This window comes from Ursus arctos, unplaced genomic scaffold (assembly GCF_023065955.2).
Source record: "Ursus arctos isolate Adak ecotype North America unplaced genomic scaffold, UrsArc2.0 scaffold_25, whole genome shotgun sequence".
NCBI lineage: Eukaryota > Metazoa > Chordata > Mammalia > Carnivora > Ursidae > Ursus > Ursus arctos.
In genome coordinates, this window is record NW_026622930.1 from 24,024,219 (window position 1) to 24,040,441 (window position 16,223).

Sequence of the window (16,223 nt, forward strand, 5' to 3'; positions counted from 1 at the left end):
CTTGAGGGGAGGGACAGAATCTGTCTCCTCTGTTTATCTCCTAGAGCCCTTGATGTTGGGTCCTAGAGGTTCTATAAATATTTGCTGGATTATGAGACAAAGTCTCAACACAGAGATTTGGAGGAGCACCAAATGCATATGAAGAATTAGGTTGAGATAATTAAGAATGTTCCTTGGGTTAAAGCAGTGGTTCTTAAGCAGGAGCGATTTTGCCTGGGGATGCTTGGGGGATGTTTTTGGTTGTCACTGCTGGGGCTGGGGAGGAGGGGGAGGGCTGTCAGTGATATCTAGTGGGTAGAGGTCAGGGATGTCGCTCAAAACCCTGCAGTGCGCAGGGCAGCCCCCACAATGAAGAATTATCTGGCCCCAAATGTCAGCAGTGCTGCTGTTGAGAAATGTTGAGTTAGCGTGAAGCTGGAGTTCCAAAGCAGTGTGGAAATCATGCATCTGGCTTGGCTCAGAGTTGTATAATTTGGGGAATAAACTTAAAAAACTACTTCAAATTAGGAGTTTGATTGGATCCTTCTGCCACCTTCCTCTAGAAAATGATCCAGTTAGTAAACAGTAGAGGGCTGAAATAGAATGAAATTGAAGGAGGTTTCTGCCGTCTTCTCTTAGAGGGAAAACAGCAATAAGAAATGAGTTTGGACATTCTGTTGTTATTGAGTTAAAGGTTTTGATTTTTTTTAAAGATTTTGTTTATTTATTTGACAGGGAGAGAGAGCACAAGGAGGGGGAACAGCAGGCAGAGGGAGAGGGAGAAGAAGGCTCTCTCACTGAGCAAGGAGCCCAATGCGGGGCTCGATCCCAGGACCCTGGGATCATGACCCGAGCTGAAGGCAGCCGCTTAACCATCTGAGCCACCCACGTGCCCCTAAAGGTTTTGAATTAAAAAAAAAAAAGTAAAGGTTTTGATTTTTCAGTGTATCTTATTCCTTCAAAGCAGGAATTTATAATTACCCAGAATAATCATAACTTGTTTTTTAACAGTATTCTCTGCAAAGAGTACCTTTTGAGTGTCTTCATGTTTGTTAGCTGAAGTTTTAGTGATGGAGTAAGAAAACTTCTTTATGTTCTTCTCAGCTAAGCTTTACGGTGACCACAGTGCTCTTATTGTTTTGTAAACTCTAATTGTTTCTAATAATCTCTTATTTGGGGCACCTGGGTCCTTCCGTCCCCAAGAGGAAGGAGGTATCACTCTATAGTGAAACTCTCTGAGGCATGTGTGTTGCATCACTTAAGAACACTTTTTTTTTTTTTTTTAAGTTTAGGGAACTTCGTGGAAAATAAAGGATGAAGTCCGTTATGACCTTGAAGTCAGCATTAGAAATTAGTTTGGTTGGGGCGCCTGGGTGGCACAGCGGTTGGGCGTCTGCCTTCGGCTCAGGGCACGATCCCGGCGTTATGGGATCGAGCCCCACATCAGGCTCCTCCACCAAGAGCCTGCTTCTTCCTCTCCCACTCCCCCTGCTTGTGTTCCCTCTCTCGCTGGCTGTCTCTATCTCTGTCGAATAAATAAAATCTTTAAAAAAAAAAAAAAGAAAAAACAAAAAAAGAAATTAGTTTGGTGTATATGACCCTGAGAGCTATCAAGGCACTTAGATGCTAAGGACCAAAAACGGGTCGGGTGAATTTGTCATGATTCTTATGGAGGTCCTAGAGCAGTACAATAAGTCTTTCTGCAGTGATGGAAATGTTGCATATTATGGCTATTTCAATTTAAATTGAAACTTAAAAATTGGTGGCTATCATAGTGGATGGAACAAAAAAGTGGACATTTATGCCAAAGAGCCCTTATGGTTTTTTGGTTTTCTATTGTAGTTTTATATCAAAATGGTATAAATTTGTCTGCCTGTGGTAATTTTTTTTTTCTGATAATGGTTCTGCTTTTGTGGTGTTGAGATAGCCAGTTAGCCCTGTCATCATTCGTTCCATGACAGTATAAACCAAGGTTTGTAATCTGAATGACCACTGAGGAGCTGGTTTCACTCATAAGGACTGGTGAGAAATTGGATCACGTGATCTCGGGATTTGGTTGGAATATAAACTCAGCCAGTTTCTTTTTGTTTAAGCCTCTTGAGTCTATAACCACATAACCTGCTTTTGGTTCCTCTGCCCTTGAATCTAAAAGGCCAGGCTAATTATCTCTTTGCAGCCTGTTTAGTGAAGGGGAAGTCCTATGAGACCTGTTCTAAAGAACTCTGACCTGATATTCAAATGCTTTAGAAAAAAACTGTTTTTTGCTTCTCTTTGTAGAGAAAGTATGAAGTACACAATAAATTTAAATCTGTAGCACGATCAGAATGTCTGAGACCGTATTCTGGTAACATAGAAAGAAAACTAGTATTTTAAGTACTGTCAAATATAAATCATTATAGGAAAGTTTCTTTTCTTTCCTCTTCACCTTGCTTGAGAGGCTGTCATCTATAAAATTTAGTTATTCCTGAGCTTCCATTTTCCTTTCTCCGTTCATTGTTTCTAAGATTTGGCCATGTGGGTACCACGTCTTGGTGTTTGCCATGTTAGAGAATATATTCCAAAATTACTTGGTTACCATTTTTCTTTAAATTGACATTTAAAATTTTGTTTCATTCTAAATGATATTTGTGCTATTACTATTTTGATGTAACAGCTTTTCCTAATACGTGTTAAAATAAATACATACCCATTAAAATTTTAAAAACCCCACATTTTCCCATATACCATCTAAAGCTGCAAAACTTGTCCTGGTTTCTCTGGTCTCTTCTTGGAATACTGGTAGAATTGGCCTATATTTGGCTGACATAGTAAAAGCTCTCTATAGAAAAATGGGCTTTTTCTTCTTCATAGTGGTCTAAATGTCACTAAATAAATTTAGGAACCCCAACAAGCTGTTTGTGATGGTTTTCTCTCTCTACAACAGGACTGCATCTTCCACACTTGATACTGCTGGAAATAAACTTAAGTATTTCTTTCTTCTTTTCTTCCTGCCTCTCTGAATCAAGTTACAAGTTGTTTTACCAGTAGTTCTTACATAATTTAGCATATACCTTTAACCTTAAAAATCAAGAGCACTCTCTCTTTTCACTCTTTTCCCCCTACATTTAGCTGTTAAGGTGCTAGGAGAAGTGGCTGCTAGCAGATGAAGAATGCTTAACCTAATTTTTGTTAAGGGACGTGGAAGTGATACATACACTGGGCAGTTTGGTGTCTCACTCTGCTGGTAGGGGTGTGCAGGAACAAGCACTTTCATGCATTGCTGTTAGCAGTGTAAATTAATACAAATGCTGTGGAGGGCAATTTGTCAATATCCATGAAAATTACAGTATATGCTCTCATTGATCTATTCCTTCCAGGAATTTATCCTCTAGATTTATTCTTGAGCCTATTTAGTGACACAGACACGAAGTTATTATAGCATGGTTTATAATGGTAAAAGAAAGGACAGAAATATCTATCCATCAATACGGAACTGGTTAAATAAATTACGGAATATCCAGCCAATGAAATATTAATCAGCTGTAGAAAAAATGAGAAAACTTTTTACGTATAGTTATGGAAAGATCTCTGAGATATAAATGGGAAAAAAAGTATGTTTAATATACTCATTTGTATAAAAAAGAATATATATGCATACACACACTTAATGTGCATAAAGTAATTCTGGGAAACTATACAAAACCTAATAATATTGGTCGCTTTTGGTGGTGGGGACTGAGAAGGGTGGAAGTTTTCACTGTATACTTTTATGCTTTTTGAATTTTGAATAACGCGGATATATTATCTATTCAGAAAAAAACACAAATGTGTCATGAGATTCTTCACTATGCTTATTTGTAAGAGACATTCTGTACATCTCTTTTGCCTTTCTGCTCATCAGGAACTAACCCTTTCTGGACTTTTTTCTCTCAGATGAATTTTTTATGAAATATAGGTTGTAAATCTCTCTAGGGATCAATTTTATGTTATTCTTTAACTCCACTACTGTTTTTCATTATTTTTGTGCTAATTTCATTTCTGCCTAAGGATAAATCAAAGGGGGATAGAACCACCACTTAGATGAGCTGATACTGTCAGCCAATGACAGAAAGAAGGCAGACTTAAAATTTCTGTTTTGTCTCCATTTTATTCAGTAAGGTATTTTCAGACTGAAAAAGGTAAAGAGGCAATGTTGGTTTCTGTTTTGAGTAATGGCAGACTAGGTAATTAGATCAGTTCTCCCACTGGGGACAATTAGAAAATAATTGTCAGCATATGAATATTTGCTTGAAGATCCTGGAGAGCTAGCCAGATAATGAATTACCAGGCTATAATCAATGTGAGAGCAGAAATATTAAGATAGAAGTCTAACAATGAGAGTCCATTTTGAGGGCTCCTTTCTTCTCTGATGGCATATGCTGGATTCTTGAGTGAGGAAGCTTGTCAAGGCTGCGAATGCGCCTCTCTGGACTAAAGGAACAAGGATTAATGTTCAGAACCAATCAGGTAGGGGGAACACCGGTGAACCCCCTTTTCTCTAGGTTGGGACTATGAAAGGCCATGTTCTGGAAGTAAGGGGAAATTAGAAATAGGCCATTGCAGGGACTGCAGCTCAGTTTCAGAAAAATCTAAGTTCATGAAATTGGGTTAAGGTGCCCCCCAGGCTGCTAGTGTCCCCAGGTATGTGGAAGTAGCAAAGGCAAACCTCTGGAGGCTTATTTAGATTAGGCTTCAGATTGTTTCTACAAACAATTTTGTGAGAACAGTTTCTGGTACATTTCATAAATGACCAGATTCCTGGAAGAGAACAAAAATCAAAAGAAACAATAGTATGAATCAATCCAAAGGGGCAACAGACTGAAACATAATTATATTTATTATATTCAAGATAAAAGACAAGTTTGAGAACTTTGGCAAAGAATTAAAATTTATAAAAATAGAACCAAATAGAAATTCTATAATTAAAACATACAGATGAAGATGTAGAACTCAGTTGATAGGTTTAGCAAAAAGTTACTATGTCTGAAGACAGAATAGTGAACTGGTCAGAAGAAAAGTCAGAAGGAAATATGTAAAAATATCCATGCAACAATGGGAAATTCAGGAAAGAGGTAAGAGACCTAGAAGATATGGTGAGAAGGTCTAACCTTTATATAACTGGAGTCCTAGAACGTGAGGAGAGCAAGAATGGACAGAAGCAATGTTTGATGAGATAATAGCTGTGAATTTTCCAAAGCTAATGGAATGCACAGATTTAAGAAGCCCCATGTATCCCAAGCAGGATAAGTATGGTGAAATCTACAGTAGATACACGTTAAGTTAAAACTGCTATAAAACCTGGGTGCCTGGGTGGCCCAGTCAGTTAAGCGTCTGACTCGTGGTTTCAGTTCAGGTCACGATCTCATGGGTTGTGAGATGGAGCCCTGTCTGTGTCAGGCTCTGCTCTCAGCAGGCAGTCTGCTTGAGACTGTCTTCCTCTTCCTCTGCGCCTCCTCCAGCTCACACTCGTGCGCTCTCTCTCTCTTTAAAAAAAAAAAATCTTTAAAAAATTGCTATAAAAGCAAAGTCAAGAGAAAAGTAGCCAGAGAAAATTACAGTTTGCCTTTAATTGGACTGACAAGCTGACTTCTGCACAGGGCAGTAGAAGCTACATCATCTTTAGAATACTGAAGGAAATACCAGTATAGAATTTTTTTTTTCAGGAAAATAGTCTTTGAGAATGAAGGTGAAATAAAGACATTTTCAGGCAATCAAAAACAGGATTTATCATCTGCACACTGGCACTTAAGGAATAACTAAATTCTTCAGGCAGAATCACAATGACCTCAGATGAAAGGAAAATCACGTTTTCATCTCACTCATTAACATAGATGCAAAAAGTCATGAACAGAATATTAGCAGACTAAATCCAGGAATATATATGTGCAAGTGGGGTTTTTTCAGGAATGCAAGTTAGTTTTAACATTCTTTAAAAGTCAATGTAAATCACCATTTTAGTATATTAGTGGATAAAAATGATCAGTTTAATAGATGCAGAGAAAGTACTTGATAAAATTCAACCTCCATTTATGATTTAAAACTCTTAGCAAAGTAGGAATAAAAGAAAACTTCCTTAATTAGAAAAAACATATCTACAAAAAGCCTATAAGCAGCATCAAACTTAACTGTGAGATTTGAAAGGTTTCTTCTTGAGATTGGGAATAAGACAAGGGAGCCAACTCTTACTGCTTACTATTCATCATTTTATTGGATATTCTAGCTAATATAGTCAGGCAAGAAAAAGAATATATGAAAATTAGAAAAGAATCCTGTTAAATCTATTGTTTGCAAATGATGACTATATACATGGAAAATCCAGAAGAATCTACAGATCAATTATTAGAACTAAGTTTGGCCAGATTGCTGGGTACAGAGCCAATATGCAAAATTTCATTGTGCTTATATATACAAGCTTACCTCAGAGATATTGCAGGTTCAGTTCTAAACCACTGCAATAAAGCAAATATTGCAAAAAAGCAAGTGAAGTGAAATTTTTTGGTTTCTCAGTGCATATAAAAGTGATATTTACACTATGTTGTAGTCTATTAAATGTGCAAAAGCAGTATGTCCAAAAAAAAGTATAATACCTTAAAAATATTGCTAAAAAATGCTAACCATTATCTGGGCTTTCAGCAGAGGTGTATTCACTGATCATAGATCACTATAACAAATATAATTTAATGAAAAAGTTTGAAATATTGCAAGAATTATCAAAATGTGACACAGACATGAAGTGAGCAAATGCTGTTGGAAAAATGGTACTGATAGACTTGCCTGACACAGGGTTGCCACAAACCTTCAATTTGTCAAAAAGGCAATATTTGCAAAGTGCAACAGAGTGAAGCACAATAAAATGAAGTGTGCCTGTACCAGCAATGAAGTTAAAAAATATATAAAAATATTATTTACCATAGAGTAAAGAAGTTCAAATACCTAGGAATAAGTCTCACAAAATATATGCAAAGCCTTTGTGCAGAAGATTATAAAACATTATTATTATTTTTTTAAAAAACCAGAGCATTTATTGTGTGATGAATTGTTGAAATCTTTAAGAAGAACTGGGTGCTGCAACAGCTGCCCTCTTGGGTTTAGGTGATGTTCCTTCATGGAACCCAGGCCTGAATCTGGAGTATGCAATTTTTAGCTGCCTCATTCGACCAGCCCCAGTGGTATTTTGTCTTTTAGCCTTGGTACTCCAGTCATACTTTCTCTTCCTGTTGGCAGGATAGCTATATTTGCCACAGGTCGACTTCCAAAGGTGGTAGGCCTTAGAGCCATAGTGGTGGCACAATGTGCACGTCTTATTGTGACACTTTCCAAAGGATGATGTCCCCTTTGTCATCTTATTTCTGTGGCCAAGACCCTATAATTATTGAGAGAAATGAAAGAATAAGTAAATGGAAAGATGTATCATATTCTTAGGTTGAAAGACTCAATATTGTAAAGATGTCAGTTCTCTCCAACTTGTTATATAAATAAAATAATCCCAGTAAAAATCCCATCAGGGTTTTGGTGGGGTTTTTGCATGGAAATTTGACAAGCTAGTTCTCAAAAATATAGGGAGGAATGAAAAGCCATAAATAGCATATATAAAAATACTTGAGTGAATAAGAACAACAAGATGGAAAGATTTGCTCAATTAGGTATCACGATTTATTCTAAAGCTTTTATGGAATAGTCTAATAGGCCCTAGGAATAGAATAAAATCCTAGAAACAAAATCTTTGATTTGCAATTAAGTTTGTACTGTAGAGCAGTGAGGAAAGAATGGTAAATATTGCTGGGACTATTGAATATCCTAAGAGAAAGGAAAGGAGGGAAAGAAAAGAAACTTGATCCTTACTTCACACACCACATACATAAAAAATCAATTCTAGTTGGATTGGATACCACCCCGTGAAAGGCAATACAATAAGCTCCTAAAAGATAATATAGGAGAATATACTGACCTCAGTGTAGGGGAAGACATCTCAAACAGGACACACGAAGGGCTAAAAAGGAAAAGAGTGATAAATTTTGACTACATTAAAATGAAGAACTTTGCATCACCAGAGGACACCATTAAAAGAGTGAAAAGGTAAGTCACAGGGTAGAAGCAGTTATTTGTAACACATGTAATTAATGAAAGGTTTGTATTTAGAACTCCTATAAGTAATAAAAAGACAATCCAGCTTGCAGCTTTTGGCTTGGAGTTGGCCAAGGTGCAACTTTCTTTGGCTGCCCTTAACCCAGGTTCATCTGACACCAGCTGCCTGCACCTTGCTGCCTAAATTGAACCCCACTGAAATCAAAGTCATATACCTGAGGTGCACCAGTGGGGAAGTTGGTGCACTGTCTGCCCAGGCGCCCGAGATTGGCCACCTGAGTCTTTCTTCCAAAAAGTTTGATGATGACCTAGCCAAAGCAACTGGTAATTGGAAGGGCCTGAGGATTACAGTGAAAATAACCCTTCAGGACAGACAGGTCCAGATTGAGGTGGTACTTTCTGCCTCAGCCCTCATTATCAAAACCCTCAAGGAACTGCCAAGATATAGAAAGAAGCAGAAAAACATTAGGTATGATGAAAATATCAGTTTTGATGAGATTGTTGATGTTGCTGGACAGATGGGGCACCTATTTTTAGTTAGAGAACTCTCTGGAACCATTAAAGAGATCCTAGGGACTGCCAGACTGGGCTGTGATATTGAGGGCCGCCACCCTCATGACCTCACAGATGACATCAGCAGTGGTACAGTGGAATTCCCAGCTAGTTGAGAACTACAAAGGAAAATATTTCAGTAAACAATCGATTAAAAGACACTCCAACAGTAAAATAGGCAAGAGACTTAAACAGGCACTTTATAAAAGAGGGTTTCCAAATGGTCAAGAAACATGATAAGTCATCAGTGATATGCAAACTAAATGATCATACACCAATCAGAATGGGCCAAATTATTAATATGACTAAGTATCGGAGAGGGTACAGAGTGATAGGAGTGTTTCTCGGTACCAGCAGGAGTGCACATTTGGTACAACTCCTTTGGAAAATAATTTGGCATTTTCTACCAAGGTTTATTGTGCATATTTCTATGACTCAACCATTCCATTCCTAGGTTTATATACAAAATTAATGCATGTGCATGTGTACCAAGATACAGGAACAAAAATATTTATAGCATCATTCATAATAGTCAAAAACTAGAAAGAACCTAAATTCATCAATGGTATATTGATAAGTTATGGTATATTCATGGAATATTATATAGCCCTGAAAATGAATAAACTTACCTACAACAACATACTTGAGTCTTTCAAACATAATGCCAAGTGAAAGAAGCTAGTCTTGAAATGTTCTGCATTATTTCTCTTTAATAGAGTTCAGGCAGAATAAAGTAACACTATTTAGGAATGCATATTTAAATGGCCCAACTATAAAGAAAAACAAGGACAAAACTTGACCCTAAGTTAGGACGACGGTTATGGAGGAAAGGAGCAAGTAATGATTGGGAGGGTCATGAATGGGGCTTGTAAAGTGCTAGGAATGATCTGTGTCTCGGCCTAGGTAGTAGTTAATATAGGTGTTTGCTTTTGATAATTTATTGAGCTGCACATTTTTGTGTACTTTTCTGTAGGTGTGTTATATTTCACAATATAGATTTGAAAAGGAATCAGTGTATAATATAGTTATTAAGAGTGCTAGCTTTGAACTTGGACTGGCTGAACTCACATCACTTCTGTTCCTATTTGCTGGTCATCTTGGGCAAGTTACTTGGTTTTGCTGAGCCTCAATTTCTTGAATGATAAAAAGGAAGTAACTGTAGTATCAACTTCAATGGTTATGCAATTGAGTGAGATTCAGTGAGGAATCAAAAAGATGATGACTACAAAATGCTCAGAAAGTAACTGACATATAGTAAGGATCACTAAGGATAACTAGGTGTTGGCTATAATAATGAAGATGATCAGAATGAAGATAGGATATCTGACTACTTCAAGTTCAGATTTTTGGATCCAAGCAAATGCTATCTAGGTCTTAGAACTCTAATCAAGAGTTAGAACTCTCTAATCAAGAGTTCTTGATTACAAGCAATAGAAACTAATTTTGGCTGCTTTGAGCAGAAAATGGATGACTGGAAGAATATAGGAGGCTCACCACATTGTTGGAAGGCTGGGGAATAGGCTGGTCTAGAGGCTAAGCAGCAAGAACAATTTGGTGAGGGCTGTTTGGCTACCGCTAGATGAATTCTCTCCCTCCGTTGTGCCACTGCTATTTCCAGTTCTTTTTTTTTTTTTTAAAGATTTTATTTATTTATTTGACAGAGATAGCCAGCGAGAGATAGAACACAAGCAGGGGGAGTGGGAGAGGAAGAAGCAGGCTCCTAGCGGAGAAGCCTGATGTGGGGCTTGATCCCAGAACGCTGGGATCACACCCTGAGCCAAAGGCAGAAGCTTAACGACTGCGCCACCTAGGCGCCCCGCTATTTCCAGTTCTTGGTGGGAATATTTTAGGTCATGTGCCTGGTCCCTAACTTCCCGGGTTTAGAAAAAGAAGGATCTTCCATTCTGACTTCCATTGTGTACTGTTTACAAAGTCAGTCCCCTCCAGGAGAAGGTTGAGTATGTGAAAGCCTCAAGATCCACAGGTGACTGCTACATCCAGGGTCCTGAAAGAACCGGCAATTGTAATTGTGTGTAGCAAGTTCAGTGCTATCTTTGAGGACTGTCAGGGACTAGAAATGAACCTATGTATCAATTACCCAAAGAGGAAAAGAGATTAGAATCCAGAATCTGTAGACCATTAAACTTGATGCAGCTTCTCAGCAAAGTTCTAGAATATGTCACAGATGGTTTGTGACCATTTAGTAAGGAAATAAACACGGCCAGCACAGGCATCCTAAAAACAAACTTGACCACCTAATGATTTTCTTATTGAGTTCTCTCTACTCTGTCTCTGTTATCACTTACTAGATCCTCATTATTTCTCATGTGAACTTTGCCAAGGCCTCCTATCAGATCGGGTAAGATCCATCTTACCATCAGCTGCTATAGAATCCTACCAAAAAATACAAATTTGACCATGTCATTTCCTAGCTTAAATTTAAGCCGAAAATTCTTGGTCATCTGGGGGATAAAGGTCCTTCTCAGTCTTCCCTGCTAGACGAAAGCTTCATGAGGCCAGAACTCTGTCTGCTTTCGTGCATCATCTCCAGTATCTAGTGTGGGGCCAGGCGCTTGTTAGGAATTCGTTCGGTATTGAGTTAAATTGATGGGACATGTGTCTCTTGGCTCAGGTCTCTGCACACATTGAACTTGCTATACACACTGAACAGCCTTGGCGTTTTGTTTTACTAATGTTTATTTTTTTATTTCTGTGAAGTGTTTCTAAGTATTTCCTTTTATTTTTTTGTGTACAATACAGTATTGTTAATTATTGGCACAATATTATACAGGAGATCTCTAGAACGTATTCAGCCTATGTAATTTAGACTTTACACCCGATGATTAGCAACTCCCCATTTTCCTCTCCCCACAGGGCCTGACAAACATCATTGTACTCTCAGATTTTCGATACCTCCACAAGTGGAATTGTGCAACATCTGTCCTTCTGTGGCTGGCTTATTTCATTTAGAACATTTCATAATGTTCTCAAGGTTCATGCATGTTACCACATGTTGCAGGATTTCCTTCTCTTAAAAAATATTATAGTATTCCATTGTATGTATCTACCACTTTTTTTTTTTAATCCATTCATCTGTCATTGGACAGTTAGGTTGTTATCACATCTTGGCTATTGTGACTAGTGCTGCACTGAAGCATTGGAGTGCTAATATCTCTTTGAGATCCTGATTTAAATTCTTTTGGATAAATACCTGGAAATGGGATTGGTAGATGATATAATAATTCTATTTTTAATTTTTTGAGGAATCTTTATACTGTTTTCCATAGTGGCTATACCATTTCACATTCTCTTGTAAGTGCAAGGGTTCCAGTTTCTGCACATCCTCTGCAATACTTGTCTGTTGTTGTTGTTATTGTTTTGATAATAGCCATCCTACCAGTGTAAGATGATATCCCATTTTTGTGGTTTTGATTTGCATTTCCTGATGATTGGTAATGTTGAACATCTTTTCCTATTCTTGTTGGCCATTTGGATATCTTCTTTGGAGAAATGTATATTCCAGTGTTAAGCTCATTTTTATTTACTTTTTTAAAGATTTTAATGTATTTATTTGACAGAGAGAGAGAGCACACAAGCAGGGGGAGCAGCAGAGGGAGAGGGAGAAGCAGGCTTCCTGCCAAGGAAGGAGCCTGATGCGGGGCTTGATCCCAGGACCCTAGGATCATGACCTGAGCTGAAGGCAGTTGCTTAACCGACTAAGCCACCCAGGAGCCCCAAGTCTTAAGCCCAGTTTTACATCGGGTTATTGGATTGTTATGCTATTGAGTTGTGGGAGTTTTAAATTTATTTAGGAAATTAACCTTTTTTCAGGTATATGGTTGGCAAAGATTTTTTCTCACTTCATATGTTGTCTTTTCACTCTGTCGATTGTTTCCTTTGCTATGCAGAAGCTTTTCTGTTTGATGTAGTCCCACTTATCTCTTTTGGCTTTTGTTACTTGTGCTTTAGTGTCATATCCATAAAATTATGAAGCTTTGTCATGAGACCAATGTCATGAAGATTTTCCCCTATGTTTTCTTCTAGGAGTTTTATAGTTTAGGCCTCATGTTTTTTTTTTTTTTTTTTTTAAGATTTTGTTTATTTATTTGACAGAGATAGAGACAGCCAGCGAGAGAGGGAACACAAGCAGGGGGAGTGGGAGAGGAAGAAGCAGGCTCCTAGCAGAGGAGCCTGATGTGGGGCTCGATCCCATAATGCCGGGATCACGCCCTGAGCCGAAGGCAGACGCTTAACCGCTGTGCCACCCAGGCGCCCCTAGGCCTCACGTTTTTAATCCATTTTGAGTTGATTTTTGTATGGTGTGAGATAAGGGTCCAGTTTCATTCCTTTGCATGTGGGTATCCAGTTTTTCCAACACAATTTGTTGAAGAGACTGTCCTTTCCCGGTTGTGTATTGTTGGCACCCTTTTTGAAGATCAGTTGACCATATATGTATAGATTGATTTCGAGACTCTTACTCTGTTTCATTGATCTATACGTGTCTTTATGCCATACTCTCTTAATTTCTGTAGCTTTGTAATATATTTTGAAACAGGGAAGTATGATATCTCCAGTTTTGTTCAACTTTCTTTTTTTTTGAAGATTTTATTTATTTATTTGAAAGAAGGGGAGGGAGAGACAGAGCATGAACAGGGAGAAGGGGAGGGGCAAAGAGAGAAGCAGACTCCCTGTTGAGCAGAGAGCTTACGTGGGGCTCCATTCCAGGACCCTGGGATCATGACCTGAGCTGAAGGCAGCCGCTTAACCACCGATTAAGCCACGCAGACACCTCTAATATGGACATTTTAACTGTGTGAACATGGGATGTCATTCCATTTTTTTGTCTTCATTAATTTTTTCATCAGTCTTCTATAGATATGCCATGGTGCTTTTTTGTGTATTTGCTTTTGCTCATTTAATCCTCTCTGCCTGCAGTGCCCTTTTTCAATGCCCTTGCCTGTGGCCAAGCCCTACTCGCTCTTTAAGATAGCATAATTGCCATGTCTTTCAGGAAAAGTCCTTTGATCACCTTTCTTCCCTAAATTAGTTAAATACCCGCTGTGTTCCTGTGATATCAAGGGCATAATTCTATTCTAAATAACAACACATTTGTATTACCATTGTCTATGAGTTTCTCTTCTCTGTAGACTGAGCTCTTTAAGGGCACAAGTCATGTCTAATGTAACTATATTCCCTGGATGAAATATGGTGCTTGGCACACAGCAGGGACCCAGTAAAGGTCTGTTGAATGTATTGGGCAAAGCCAACAGCTAATGGTTCTCTTTTAAAAATTTAATTTAATTCATTTGAGAGAGAGAATGAGCAGGGCTGGTGGGGGCAGAGGGGGAATGAGAAGCAGACTTCCTCTTGAGCTGGGAGTCCAATGTGGAGCTTGATCTCACGACCCTGAAATCATGACCTGAGCCAAAGGCAGACACTTAACCCACTGAGCCACCCAGGTGCCCCTCATGGTTCCGATTTTGATGTGGTTGCTGTATATACCTTTTCTCATCAGAAAGAACCAGGACTCTTTAGAGAAATGACTGGGGCAGAGCATTTATAAGATGAGCTTGACTATAAGCAAGACTACTCGGGCACAGGAACCAACTCTAAAGAGCTCCCAATGGCCAAAACTAGGAAAACTTGAAACACATAAAACATGTTAAAAACTGCATGTTTCTAACAATACTTTACAAAACCCCCAAATCATTATATGGAGATTGCTATGATTCTTAGTATTCTGATAATTAGGGAAGACTCAATCTTTTATCCTGCCTTTTATGAGTAATACTTCAGAGTAACCAAATGGTTAATGGGGAGGAGATATTTTTTTAATAGAAGAATTCTAACTAATAAATGTAGAAGGTGCTAGAATTATGAAAATCATTTTCTAGTCTCTAATGAAATGATGGATCTATTTTAGTCAATGATCATGAATGGCTACTAAAGCCATTAGGTGAAATAAGGCTGAAAACTTGAACCCACTCACCAATCTTTACATCATTAAAGTTGTGATGAGCATATATTTTGTACTTCCTGGTGTGATCCAATAGGAATTTCACGTGCCATGTCTGGAGTATTCTTGTGAGATCAAAACTGAACCTGAATCTATATCTGTAGGTCAGCACTGTCCAAAAGAATTTTCTTTGATGATGAAAATGTTTCTGTGCCATCCAGTACCCACTAGCTTCCTGTGGCTATTGAGTACTTGAAATGTGGCTAATAAGACCGGGAGATTGAATTTTAATTTTTATTTAATTTTAATTAATTTAAATTGAGCTACAGGCTAGTGGCTACTGTATTAGACAGCACAGCTCTAGATCTAAGATCAATTTACAGGTAATACAGTGAACAGAAGAAGGATGAAATCGTGAAAATTCAGTCAGCCAGATTCAGAATGTGGGAAAATCTACAGGTCACATGACTTTGCATTTCAACAAATATATTGTATGAAAAACAATGGGGTGAGGAATGATATAGATTAAGAGACCTAAAATACATATAAACTAAATTTAGTGTGTGAACCTTATTTGGATCCTGATTTCAAACAAACTGGTTGTTAGAAAAAAATCTGAGACAATTGGAGGCATTTGAATGTGGATTGGGTATTAAATGATACTAAGGAATTGCCAATTTTGCAGGAACAATAATGGTACCATACCTGTATTGAAAGTCTTTTTCTTTAGAGATGTATTCTAAATGAATATAATAAAGTCTTCACTTTGCTTTAAATAATCTGTGTGTATGGTGGTGGGGCAGGAAGGTAGGGGACAAAAGAAACAAGATGTAAAATGTTGAGAAAATAATGAGTCCATGAATCTCTATTCCACTGTTCTCTAATTTTGTGCCTATTTAAAATTTTCTAAAATAAAGAAGTTTTAACTAGAATTTAAATAAAAATTTGAAAAAGAAAATAAAGAAGTTTTTACAAAGCAGTAATATACCTAAAATATATAAAGAATGACAAAGGAATAATTTACTCAGAATTCGGAATACGGGTGATATGATTGGGAAGGGGCATTAGACAGAGGACTTCTGAAGTACGAATAATTACCTCATTACTGACTAAGAAGGTATTGGTATTAACATTTTTAGTTTTGTGTCTCCTTCTCATGCCATCTGCAAAATATGTATTTTTCAATAAAAAGTAGAAAGCAAGCAAGCTTACTGTTAGGACATGAAGAAATCTTACAGAATCCAATTGCAGGGGCGCCTGGGTGGCTCAGTCGTTAAGCGTCTGATTCAGCTCAGGGCGTGATCCCGGTGTTCTGGGATCGAGCCCCGCATCAGGTTCCTCTGCTGGGAGCCTGCTTCTTCCTCTCCCACTCCCCCTGCTTGTGTTCCCTCTCTCGCTGGCTCTCTCTGTCAAATAAATAAATATAGTCTTAAAAAAAAAAAAAAAGAATCCAATTGCAGGAAGCACTGATGGACGTTATGGGAATTAGAGAGTGGTCAGGTAGACTCTCTGTGTCTCTTTTCCTCCTGGACCTCAAGGTCCCTTGTTTCTACTTCTCTTTGCGTGAATGATCGTTTTCCTGTCTCTGACAGTGGTCTTCAGTGCTTAGTCATCTGCTTTTACTTGGCCTGTG

The 16,223-nt window shown here is 38.0% G+C and overlaps 2 protein-coding genes across 2 annotated transcripts in view; one reads left to right on the top strand and one right to left on the bottom strand.

Annotated features, from left to right (window-relative positions):
* The window catches only part of TMED8 (transmembrane p24 trafficking protein family member 8), a 39,487-nt gene that overhangs the window by 2,838 nt on the left and 20,426 nt on the right, over positions 1–16,223 (top strand). The window lies entirely within an intron of this gene.
* LOC113270292 (60S ribosomal protein L37-like) lies at positions 6,978–7,365 on the bottom strand. The gene has a single exon (XM_044391304.1). The coding sequence runs from the start codon at positions 7,337–7,339 to the stop codon at positions 7,046–7,048; it is 294 nt and encodes a 97-aa protein (XP_044247239.1). The 5' UTR covers positions 7,340–7,365; the 3' UTR covers positions 6,978–7,045.

Coding starts and splice junctions, on each gene's coding strand:
- LOC113270292 (XM_044391304.1), bottom strand. CDS start 7,339: ATGACAAAGGGGACATCATCCTTTGGAAAGTGTCACAATAAGACGTGC.